The sequence below is a fragment of the Aethalodelphis obliquidens genome, unplaced genomic scaffold (assembly GCF_003676395.1).
Source record: "Aethalodelphis obliquidens isolate GAN/ISIS:26980383/991018 unplaced genomic scaffold, ASM367639v1 scaffold64, whole genome shotgun sequence".
Taxonomy (NCBI): domain Eukaryota; kingdom Metazoa; phylum Chordata; class Mammalia; order Artiodactyla; family Delphinidae; genus Aethalodelphis; species Aethalodelphis obliquidens.
Genome location: NW_020838008.1, coordinates 304,815 through 315,628, shown reverse-complemented (window position 1 = coordinate 315,628; position 10,814 = coordinate 304,815). Strand labels below are relative to the sequence as shown.

At 54.2% G+C, this 10,814-nt stretch overlaps 2 protein-coding genes across 6 annotated transcripts; both read right to left on the bottom strand.

Moving 5' to 3' along the window:
• Positions 1–465: 465 nt before the first annotated feature.
• RPP25L (ribonuclease P/MRP subunit p25 like) lies at positions 466–2,722 on the bottom strand. Of its 2 annotated transcripts, none has more exons than XM_027088900.1 (2): positions 2,620–2,722; positions 466–1,813 (listed from the first exon to the last, which is right to left on the bottom strand). In XM_027088900.1, exon 2 carries the CDS (start codon positions 1,778–1,780, stop codon positions 1,289–1,291), a length of 492 nt encoding a protein of 163 aa, XP_026944701.1. In that variant the 5' UTR covers positions 1,781–1,813; positions 2,620–2,722; the 3' UTR covers positions 466–1,288. The 2 variants fall into 2 exon arrangements, with proteins under 2 accessions (XP_026944701.1, XP_026944702.1); XM_027088901.1 differs by lacking the exon at positions 2,620–2,722 and adding an exon at positions 2,192–2,570.
• Positions 2,723–3,289: 567 nt separating this feature from the next.
• On the bottom strand, positions 3,290–10,557 carry DCTN3 (dynactin subunit 3). 4 transcript variants are annotated; one of them, XM_027088897.1, is made up of 7 exons: positions 10,409–10,557; positions 9,098–9,182; positions 8,330–8,416; positions 6,390–6,473; positions 5,368–5,426; positions 4,696–4,755; positions 4,178–4,504 (listed from the first exon to the last, which is right to left on the bottom strand). In XM_027088897.1, exons 1-7 carry the CDS (start codon positions 10,502–10,504, stop codon positions 4,415–4,417), a joined length of 561 nt encoding a protein of 186 aa, XP_026944698.1. In that variant the 5' UTR covers positions 10,505–10,557; the 3' UTR covers positions 4,178–4,414. The 4 variants fall into 4 exon arrangements, with proteins under 4 accessions (XP_026944700.1, XP_026944698.1, XP_026944699.1 ...); XM_027088899.1 differs by lacking the exon at positions 6,390–6,473 and having other exon boundaries at positions 3,290–4,504; XM_027088898.1 differs by lacking the exon at positions 4,696–4,755 and having other exon boundaries at positions 4,178–4,534.
• Between the last annotated feature and the right edge of the window lie 257 nt (positions 10,558–10,814).

Genomic DNA, 10,814 nt, shown 5'->3' with positions numbered 1-10,814 from the left:
CAGCCCTCTGTATCCACGAGTTCTGCATCCACAGATATGGAGGGCTGAGTGTATACAGGCCCAGGTGGTATCTAAGAATCATATGTATATTCCTACATTTAATCCTCCTAACAAGCCTACGAGGTGAGCACTATATCTTGTTTCATGGATGAGAACACTAAGGCACAGAGCAGTAACTTGCCCAAGGTCACATAGCAGTAACTTGCTAGTGAGTGGCAGAACCAGGATTAAAATCCAGGCAGCCTGGTGCCCAAGACCATGATTTTAACCACTATACTATAATACAGGCATTCTTCAGAGATATTTTGGGTTCACTTCCAGACCACCTCAATAAAATGAAGATCTCAATAAAGCGAGTCACATGAATTTTTTGGTTTCCCAGTGCTTACAAAAGTTATGTTTACACTACACTGTAGTCTATTAAGAGTGTGATAGCATTATGTCTAAAAAAACAATGTACATACCTCAATTTAGAAATATTTTATTGCTAGAAAATGCAAACCATCATCTGAGCCTTCAGTGCGTTACAGTAGTAACATCAACAATCACTGATCATAGGTCACTATAACAAATATAATAATAATGAAAAAGTTTGAAATATTGTGAGAATTACTGAAATGTGACAGAGATACGAAATGAGCAAACGCTGCTGGAAAAACGGCACTGACAGACTTGTTCAATGCAGGCTTGCCACAAACATTCACTTTGTAAAAACTGCATTATCTGCAATGTGCAATAAAATGAGGTATATGCTGCAGATGGAGAAAAATGACCTGGCAGAGTCCTTAAACCAGCCCAAAACAGGAAGCAGCCAGCCACCCAGGGGTCTAGACACAGTCAGGTTACTGCTTGAGGCTTCTTATGGACTCTAGATCCTCCCAGCACCAACCCGAGCCTACCCTTCCTGTCTCTAGCCTGTGAGCTCCTGGGGGTCAAGAGCAGGGACTCCCACTCCCTTAATCCCACCTCCACACAGTAGGCCAAGCACAGGCTCATCAGACGAATGGGCAGAACCTTTATTTCCTAACCCACTCCTTGGACCTCTGTCAGAAGGTAGATCAGAGGCACTGTAGGTAGAAGGCAATCCAGAACCCGGCAGAGACACCACACCTGTCACTCTTCATAGCAGTCCCTTTCCACAAGCCAGAGGGAAGTGGAAGCAGGACAGGGAGGCCCACTTCTGTAGACTCAAGTCTTGTTGGGGGTGTTGAGCAGTTACAGAGGCTTCTCAAAGAAGGCCCAGCCATCCTAGACATTCAGGCCTCGAGAACAGCTTGCCAGCAGGTCTTCAAAACCGGGTGTCTCGAGCCCTTCTTCGGGGTCGGGGGCCAGAGCTGGAGGTAGGTGTGGGGCCCAAGCCAGGGGGTGCCCCCGGGGGCTGGTAGCCACACTCATTGGGGTCCAGTGGATCTCGGCTGAGCAGTACCCATACCGCAGGCACATGGCGGCGTACCGTGAGGGGATCTAGGCCTGCGTCGGGTGAGGTTGGCACCCAGCTGTCCTCGGTCTGCAGGAAGCGCAGCTTGGTAAGCTGGTGCAGGCCTGGTACCCGCCGTTTGACAATCTCAGCACAGCTGACAGCCTTGCCTGCAGCCCGGCCAGAACCTGAGAACACCACATGCCGAGCACTGCCGCCCTCCAACCGCCCCAGCGCCAGGCCCAGCAGGTTGCGGATTTTGCTGCCATCTCGGACCCGCATCTCCAGGGTATCAGGCGGTAGCTGGGGCATCGGGGAAGGTGCTGGGAGTTCCACAGAGCCAGCCTTCCGGTAGTGCTCCATCCGGCTGCTGTCGTGTCTGAATCTTGCTGCCCACTGCAGGGAAGTGTCAGAGGAATGCTAGGCAGGGTGCCCTGGGCCACCCCCCACCCCCCACCCCGGCTCTCTAGGACGTGGGCCCACTCCTCATCCCAGATTTCCCAGAAACAGGACCATATGCCCTCATCCCCAGGACGGGGGGCCACGCCTGCCTCACCCTGGGAGGGGGCTGTACCCCATTCCTCTGGACAGGGCCATAACCCTCCCCCGACCCCGGAGTCCCTGCGACAGGACCAAATTCCCCAAACGCTGGCCAAGCCCCCTCATCCCAAGCTCCTTAGCACTGGGAATGAACTTCCCTCATCTGGGGCTCCTGGGGACAGGGCCCGGGCCCTCACCCGAGACTCCCTGAGAACAAGGCTGAGTGCTCCTCACCCTGGGCTCTCCAAGCGGTGACAGGGACAAGGCCCCTCACTTCGTGCCCCCAGAGGACAGGACCAAGCCCCTACGCCACAAGCTCGCCGACACCGAGCCAAGAGCCCTCATCCAAAAGCTCCTCAAAAACAGAAGTGACCCCCTCCCCCGCTCCGGGACCCTTAGGACAGGGCCGAGCACCCCTCACCCGGAGATTCCCAGGGTCGATCCCCCCAACCCAGGTCACTCAGACACCCAGGAACAGGGGCTTGACGCCGAGGGCTGCTCGAGCTAACCCTGGCGTCGAGTTCGCCGGCGGCCGGGCTCGGCGGTCCCCACCGCCACGGGCCGCCCTCAGTGCCCGGCAGGCCGCAGCGGCCCAGCAGCCGACCTCCCCACTCCTCCCCGTACCTCCAGGAGCCCCCACCCCACCGGGCTCCTGCTCTCACCACCGCATCCGAACACTCCACAAGCTCGATCCGAAGCCAAGATGGCGTCTCCCGGGAGCGCGCCGAGGCCGCGAGGCCGCGCTCGCCGGACGGGGCGGGGCCTGAGGGGCGGGGACCCCGGCGCCTCCGCCCGCAAACCGAGAGGTGGGGGGACGCCGGAGAGTGAGCTGGGCCAGGACGCGGAGACTCCGAGCGCTCGGGCTGTCTCAGCTGTTCAGCCCCGGGCAAGGAGCACTCCTATTGAGGCGGAGAGAACCCTGCGGAGGAGAGGAGCGGCCGTCGGAGGAGTCCCGCGTCCGAAGGATGCGGAGGATTTGGCCCTTAGAAGATGACAGGGAGGGCGTTACCCGTTGAGCACACCGAAGCAGCAAAGGCGGAGCAGCGGCTTTCACTTTGGACAAGAGCAAGAGGTGCCGTTTGAAGTGGCCGCTGCTGCGGGGGCGAGAGCCTTGGCCAGCGAGTTCTGAGCTTGGACCTCACCCCGTGGGCACTGGCGAACCACGGGGCTTTTTCATCAGGCGCAAGTCAAACCAGTTCGTGTGCACAGCGCACTGTGGCTGCAGCACAGGCGGGGGCGGGCCGCAACCGCTGGTGACTCCAGCCCGCAAAATCCCGGGGGCATGTCTACGGAGATTCGTACGTTGCTCCGCGTATAATAAGCGCTCAAATATTTGTTATAAATCATTTATTGAAAGAATGAACCAGAGAAACAGCAGTGGGAATGGGGAAAAGTAGATTAAGTTGGAAGATACCAGGAGGTAGATTTGACGACTGTTCGGACGAAGAAGGAGGGAAGAGTCTAGGATGACTCCCAGTTTCAGACGTGCTGAATTTGAGATGCCAGTGAGACCCTGCTGGTGGGCTGGTGGGCTGGTGGGCAGGCCAGATGGAAAGGGGCCTGGAGCCACAGCAGTCCCTGAGACCACAAGGGGGCAGCAAATACTTGGTGGAGTGAGGGACCATCAGTTTCTCTGCTCTTTAACATGCTCTCCTTTCCAACCGTACCACCGCCCCCCACGGCCCACCCCCCAAAAGCCCCCTGCATCCAAACCTCTTTTAGTCTCCCCTTCTCGGCTAATAGCACCAAGTAGGCTCCCAAGAGAGAAACTTAAAGGCTCCCCTCTGCATTGCACATGCTGCTCCCTTGGCTCTCAAAACGCTGCATGTCACCCTCCAGGGCTGCTTCCCACATTCCTTTTTCTTCTGTGCCCCCAAAGAACCCTGGTGCCACCTGTCCCTCCCCTTTTCCTTGACTGTCTCCTCAGCTAGCCTGTACAGGGTAGGAATCAGGTGGACCCTACCTGTGTCCTCCCCACCTGGTATGGCATCTGACATTTAGAGTGTACTTGGTAAATGCGGGATAAATGGATACATAAAGGAATGTTCCACTCACATCAAGCAAATGAGAGCATTCATCCTGACAGCTTTACCTCTCCCGGAAAGCCAGACTAGGACGAGTATAGCTCTCAGTCCAACTAGGAGGAAGGCCAACAACTCTGGCCTATCAACCTCATCCCCACCACCATACCCATACAACATCGGGAAGCTAACACACACCTCCAGTGATCTGTACAGTTTATTGTCTTTGGAACAGGATACTGATGAGGGGAGGGGGTGCAAACAGCAAATCTCAAGTAGCCAGACCTCTGACCCCAGAGCCCCACCTGAGTGCAGACTGGTAGGCTGTGAATCCAATAAATACAGAGCTGCCTCTGCTCTGTCCTGTTACAAGGGCAGGTTGGCATAGGGCCTGGAGCCTGGCTGCCCCGGCCCACCCTAGGATGGGAAGCAGCCATCACTCCTCTGCTGGCTTCACTTGCTTGGCAGCCTCTAACTGGCAAAGTAGCTCATCCCACTGCACGAACTGCTTGGAGAGAAGCATTGTCTGGTCACAGGTCAAGGTGAGAACGGGCATCTGAGAGAGGGAGTGGAGAGGTTTGCATCTGCCTAAAGTGTCGGGGAGCATGGGGATAGGCAGGCTGGTTGGGATGGGATGAGAAACAGAGCGAGAAATGGAATAAAAGGACAGGGCTCCGGACAGCACTCCTCGGGGGCCTGGCTGAGCAGAAAGGATACAGTCTTGTTGTATTCCTCTAGGAGAGCCTTGGACTCCTCAGTGATCTCCACACACTGGTCCTGTGGAGCCAAGGTGTGGCAGAGAAAGGAGTTGGACAAAGCCCCCGCTTCCCACTGCCCACCTCATCAGGGACCCTAGCTCCTCACAGAGCCTAGAAAAGGTAATGTTTAACCCCAGTGCCAAAAGGAGCAAATTTCTAAAGAGGCACTTTCAGGCTCCAGTGTGGGTAGCCTAACTGCAGTCCTAAGGCTGATAGAAGGGGGGGGGACGGTGAACCACACATATAAGCAAATACTCCTGCTAGAATATGCCTCCTTCTCCCTGTCCCCTATTTCTGAACCCTCCTTGACCTTTACACTAGGGCCTGGGAATAGTGAAAAAACAGCTCTTCTACCATAGTTAAGGACACATCATCCCCAGGAATTCATGGGTACCTCCCAACATCAATCTGATACCTCCGGGTAGCCCTACTCTGGGAGGCAGGAGACCTGGATGTGACCGTAGGCAAATCCCTTCCCTTCTGGAAGGCAGATGGAAGACAAAGGATAAACCCTAAATTCCCCCGGAAGCTGACATCAGGGAGGCCTGAGGCTGCTTCCCCAGGAGGCAGGGGTGGGGACTAGGAGCCTCACCACCTCTACTTTCCCCTCCAGGCCTCTCCCCTCCCATACCTGCTGCTGGATGTGGATCTGGGCCAAGCGCTGCAGGTGGGCGGCATGCTCAGGAACGGCTGTAAAACACAACGCACACTGCCTAGTGATGCTTGTGCCTTCCCCCGGGACTGCTCAATAGTCTATTAGGTCTTCGGTAGGATTAGAGTATTGAGTGGAGAAGCTAAACAAACGCCAGCTTCATCGACCACTGCTTCTGGACGTGGTGGTGGGACTCCCTGCCCACCTCAGTCTTACTCTAGGACCCAAAGGGGAGGGGAAGATGCAGGCCCCTAGAAGAAGACAAAACCCTGGGGTTCCCAGAGTTGCCCCATACACCCACCCCAGGGCTGTGAGCAGGGCCAAGTAAAGGAAGCTTTGATTATCATGGGATCTGTTCCTTTGCTCTCAGCCCAGCGGGACCAGGTCTGCCGGGCCTAGGGAACAGGGAGCCTGCAGGTGGACTGAGGATGAGTGCCAGGTCCCTAAGCTGGCCACCTGGAATCCAACACCCAGAGCCTCAGCAACCATGCTGGGCCCACAGCTTAAGGGTGTCAGATGCTCAGCAGAAAGCTGATCAGGGGTAGGGAGGGGGAGCTGGGAAAAATACCTCTAGAGACAGACAAGATGGCTATCTGGATTCAATTAAAGTCACTGTCTGCTTGTCAAAACCCAGGCCTAGGAACTGCACTAGGCAGTGCGGCAGGAAGAATTCACACACATTGACACACCTGGCAGGAACTCTTACAGTAAAATCTGGGCTCTGCAGCACCCTGAAGGACAGATGCTGAGGGGTGGGGTAGAAGACAGAAGGAATCCCAGAGTTGGAGGTCGCTGGCCTTACATGAGTGTCCTTGGTGCCAAACTGCCTGACATTCTGAAGCTGAGCTCTCTGCCCTGGAAATTTTAATCCCAGTGCAGGTGTCTGGTACCCCCAGGGTGAGATAAAGACAAGGAGCAGAGCTAGCCTGAGCCCAGGAAAGTCCTGCCCATCCACCCACCTCCCCAAGTAGAGTAGTGGAGCTGCAGCCCCAGAGAGGTACCTTTGATATGAGTGCTGTCCAGCATGGGCACCAAAGCCTCCACCTGCTCCAGAAGCGCAACCTGGGAGAGGATAAACTGCTCCTCTGAGGCATAAACAGAAAAGGCAGTGGCAGTGAGGCGAGCCTGGGCACAGCCACTCCCATGCAAGGGGCCGATGAGATGGCTGAGCCTGGAGCTTGGGGCAGCTAGTCTGCCCACTGCCCCCTTCGCTATGTGCACATTCCCCCAATCTGCCTCCACCTCTCTTGGATGCCTCTGGTCTGACCTATCTTGAGCCCAAGGAGCCTCTAAGTTCCTCCAAATCCTACCTTTCTCCAAGTTTTAACTCTGAGGCCCCTTCCTCTAGCTTCCTATCAACAAACTCAGAGCCCCTCCTAGGCCACAGGAAACAAAGTACTTCAGACTTGGGTACCCACATGCAAGGGCTCCTGGGAAGGTCTGAAAGAGGAGACGTGGAAAACTACCAGGCAGGTTCTGCTCAGTGGATCTGAGAGGCACAGACAATTACAAGTTCCTGGAGAGCTGGGACACTAACAGGACAGTCCAGTGAGGAAAGCAGGACTGGAATGACCCTGTGCACAGGGGGTTTCAGTGGCTGCAGAGTGGGAAGGGCATTCAAGAAGGGAGGACTGTTATGTCAAACATTTGGAGGCAAGAATGCTTGTCAATTAGTCGAGGAAAAAGAATTCATTTGGATGAACTGGAGCAAGGAGAGCACAGGAAACAGCTAGATGGGAGGGTAGATCTGGAAGTCTATAGAAGGCTTGGAATGGCATGCTAAGGAATTAGGAATTTATCCTAATAGGGAGAGAGACACACACACACTGAGGTTCCAAACTAAACAAAATGGCATGTTGGAAATGTGCTTTGGGAAGATGATACTGAACCACATGCAAGAAGGGGAAGACTAGGGTCAAGAAGAGGACTTAGGAGACTGCAACTATTCATGTACAAGGGGATGAACACTGAGGCAGTGGCGACAGGGAGGCATGGAGAGGCTGGACTTAAGAATCAGTGCAGGAGGGACCTCCCTGGTAGCACAGTGGTTAAGGATCCGCTTGCCAACTCAGGGGACACGGGTTCGAGCCCTGGTCTGGGAGACGATGCCGCAAAGCAACTAAGCCCGTGCGCCACGACTACTGAGCCTGCGTGCCACAACTATTGAAGCCCGTGCGCCTAGAGCCAATGCTCCGCAACAAGAGAAGCGACCGCAACTAGAGAAAGTGCACGCGCAGCAATGAAAACCCAACGCAGCCAAAAATAAATAAATTAATTAATTAAAGAAAATAATAATCGGAGCAGGAGAAGACCTCCTGAACTTGGTGTCTAAGCCACAGCAGTGGCTCAGGTATGTTCTGGTTCGCCATTGTATACCTCACACCTAGGATAGTCTGGATCACAGTAGATGATCACTTTTGAATGCATGAATAAACACAGGTGCTTGGCAAACCATACCTCGTGGAGTGGCTAACTAACTGATAAGCAGACATTGCTAAGACAATAGTTCCTGCCTAGAATTCTGAAATCCCAGCGCTTTCTCACATGAAAGAAAGATGTTGAAACTCATGCCTATAACCTCGCCTCTCCCAAATGCAATGCTCTCTGCCCCTACCCTTTCTTAGAAGCTCCTATGTCTACTGAGCAGAAGTAAGGAAGGTTCCGAAGGAAAATCCTAGAGGCAGGCCATAGATAGAATACCGGAGTAGCTTCCACTGTGGCAGGCACCATGGTCTGCAGCTGGCTCTGAAGTATACTGTACCCAGTGCCTACTAGAGGACCACAGGACCACCTCCAGCCTCAGTCCAGAACCAGGCCAGATTCCAGAAAGCAGCTTCCAGGGCTGTATCCAGGAGAGGGCGGGCAGGGAAGCTATCTCTGTGCCCGACTTCCCCCACAATCCACATCCCCAGATGCATATGCACATACTGTCCAGCACTACCTGCTAAGATGAACTGCAGCTTAGAGGCATCAGGTATGGCAATGCGGTCAATGTACTCAGGATCCAGGTATTTGATCAGGTCTTCAACTAGAAAAGTAGCAAGATGGAAAATGGAATAAGGTTGGGGAGTGGGGATCTGTCTTGTGAGGGATATTAGGGGAGGTGTCAGCCTTGGGGAGACCCTTGAGTGAGGAGCTGACACCCTCAGCATCCAGCAGGCCTCCACCAGGGCCCCTATCCCCACTTCCCTGTCTCTACCCTCTGATCACCTGCTGGCCAGCCTCAAACTTTAAAACCCTGGGGCCCTCAGCATTCCCACTGATCTATCCTCAAGGCTGGAAGGCACCTTGCCCCTCAGTGCCACCAAGACATGCCAGAGCTTTATCTGATTTCTAGTTCCTCAACAGGTTGCTAGCTCTGACATAATCAAAAAGGGCTGGTTGAGCCAAGACTGGGGCTCTCAGTGCCTGATTTCTTTCCTGCCTCTGAACCTTGCCTGTGGAAATTGCATACCCCTCGTCCCTCCTTCCCCCAGGGGACCTTTCAGGCAGAGCTCTTATCCCATAACTTAGGACATTGCCATGGGCTTGGGGTTTCACCACAAAGTAGAAAGCACACCCCAATTCACCATTTCATCAGGGCAATGTCTTCACCTGTTATCCCCAAAGGGCAACTCTAGTGACCTACTAGGCTGAAGAGCCTGGGCAGGGAACCAGGAAGCACAGGCTTGGGAAGGAGAACAGGCAGACACCTCATGGAAGCACTTACTCTTTTTGTACAGAATCTTCACCCTCTCCCTCTTGCTGGCGATGTTCCCCAAAGCCACCTGCACCTTGACCAGGCCATCGGCCACCTATTGGGGGAGTGGAAGTTAATTCCATGATTTACCACTTGGCTCAAGTCTTGGAAGACATAAGGAACCCTCATTCCCTCAGACTCCCAAACCTCCTTGTCCCAGCTATCGTCCCCTTCTCTAGTATTAAAAGAGATTCAACCCTACCTTCCGGGAATCCTCAGTGTGAAGGGGGAGATAATCATGTACTCCTTGGGGAGTTTCAAGTGTGACTGGGGAGGTGATGAATTACTTTAGAGTTTATGGGGCACTAGCATATACTATCTATTCCCTGATTCCTCCTCTTGGATGAACCTACCTAGGCTTTAAGGGTAGAGGATGAGGAATTCCAATATTAAAGGGTTGAATAGAGGGAGAGGCTACGGAAGTGTATGATATCACACAGGTTTTAGGTTAGAGGGTAAGGAATGACAATATTCAAGGGTCAGATATATGGGGAGGCAAATAAGACTGCGTAGAAGCAGCCAGAGACGTAGGAGGAAAATCAGGAGGATTTGCGTCATAGATGTGAAAGGGAGAGAATGTTCTGAGAAGTCAGTTCTCACATGGGACACAATCTGTTAGTGACAACTAATTCCACAAGAAGTGTACAAACAGACATCATTACCTCTGAGGCACTCAACTCCAGGGTGTGCCTGACACTCCACCTTCAGTGAAAAGTCTTTCCATAGTTAAAAAGGGGATGGAAGGGAAACTGAGCTGCACACTTGTCAAAATTCAGTCACTGGTGGGAAGGAGTGCCAGTCCATATCTGAACACTCAGTACCCAATCCCTTCCCCTCCTAATCCCGGCCCTCCGAGACCACACCTCTAACCCCCTGAAGCCTTCTTTAGCCACCTCCGGTCTGCCTCTTTTGGGGTCCTATGGACCTCTCTTTACACAATTCACTTAGCAATTACGCAGGGCTCCACAACGGCCCTTCCGGGCTTCAGCTCTTACTGAAACTCTGATTAGTCAGTTTCTCGAATGTGTCAGGTCTCCCCAACTACCCCGCGAGGGCAAAGGCGGAGTCTCCACAGTGAGCCCACCTCAGACTCACAGTGCCCTCCGTGGGAATGGCCTCCGAGGGCCCGATATGCTCCGGGAGGTCTCGAACCTTTGTTATTTCAAAGGTCGGGCTGCGGGCAACGGGACTCTGGAGCGGTAGCATCCATCTCGAGGACCAGGCCAGCAGACGGCTGTTGCTTTGCCCCAGAGAGGGACCATTGGACCCCAGATAGCTCACCTTCCGCGAGCCGCGAGACCTGCCCGGCCCGTACACCCAGCGCTCCAGCTCCTCCACACGGGCCTGTAGCCGCTGCACATCTGTCACAGCCGCCATAGCTCCCGCCGCTCCGCCTCAGCCAGGAACAGCCAGAGGGCGGGACGTCCGTCCAAATAGAGAAGGCGGGCCAATCCGAGTGGATGGGCTCCCCTGCATACAGGAAGTGATGCCACGATTCAGCCCTTCGATGCCGGAAGCGGCAGGCAGGGCCGACGAAAGTTGTCAAAAGCTGTCTAGTAACCTAGGCGACGGCTACCCGTCAGGCTCTACCTTAACTTCCAGCCCCTGCTCGTCAAAACAAACTTTGCCTTTATTCCAGGGTACCAAATTCCAGGGTACCAAAGAGGTTTCCCTACCCCATTCTCCG

Excerpts from the sequence above, each read along its gene's own strand:
- DCTN3 (XM_027088896.1), bottom strand. The coding sequence starts at position 10,504 with ATGGCGGCTGTGACAGATGTGCAGCGGCTACAGGCCCGTGTGGAGGAG. Across the intron at positions 8,417-9,097 it reads GAAGATTCTGTACAAAAAGA|TTGAAGACCTGATCAAATAC; the intron begins GTAAGTGCTTCC and ends CTACTTTTCTAG. Across the intron at positions 4,756-5,367 it reads AGATCCACATCCAGCAGCAG|GACCAGTGTGTGGAGATCAC; the intron begins GTATGGGAGGGG and ends TTGGCTCCACAG.
- RPP25L (XM_027088900.1), bottom strand. The coding sequence starts at position 1,780 with ATGGAGCACTACCGGAAGGCTGGCTCTGTGGAACTCCCAGCACCTTCC.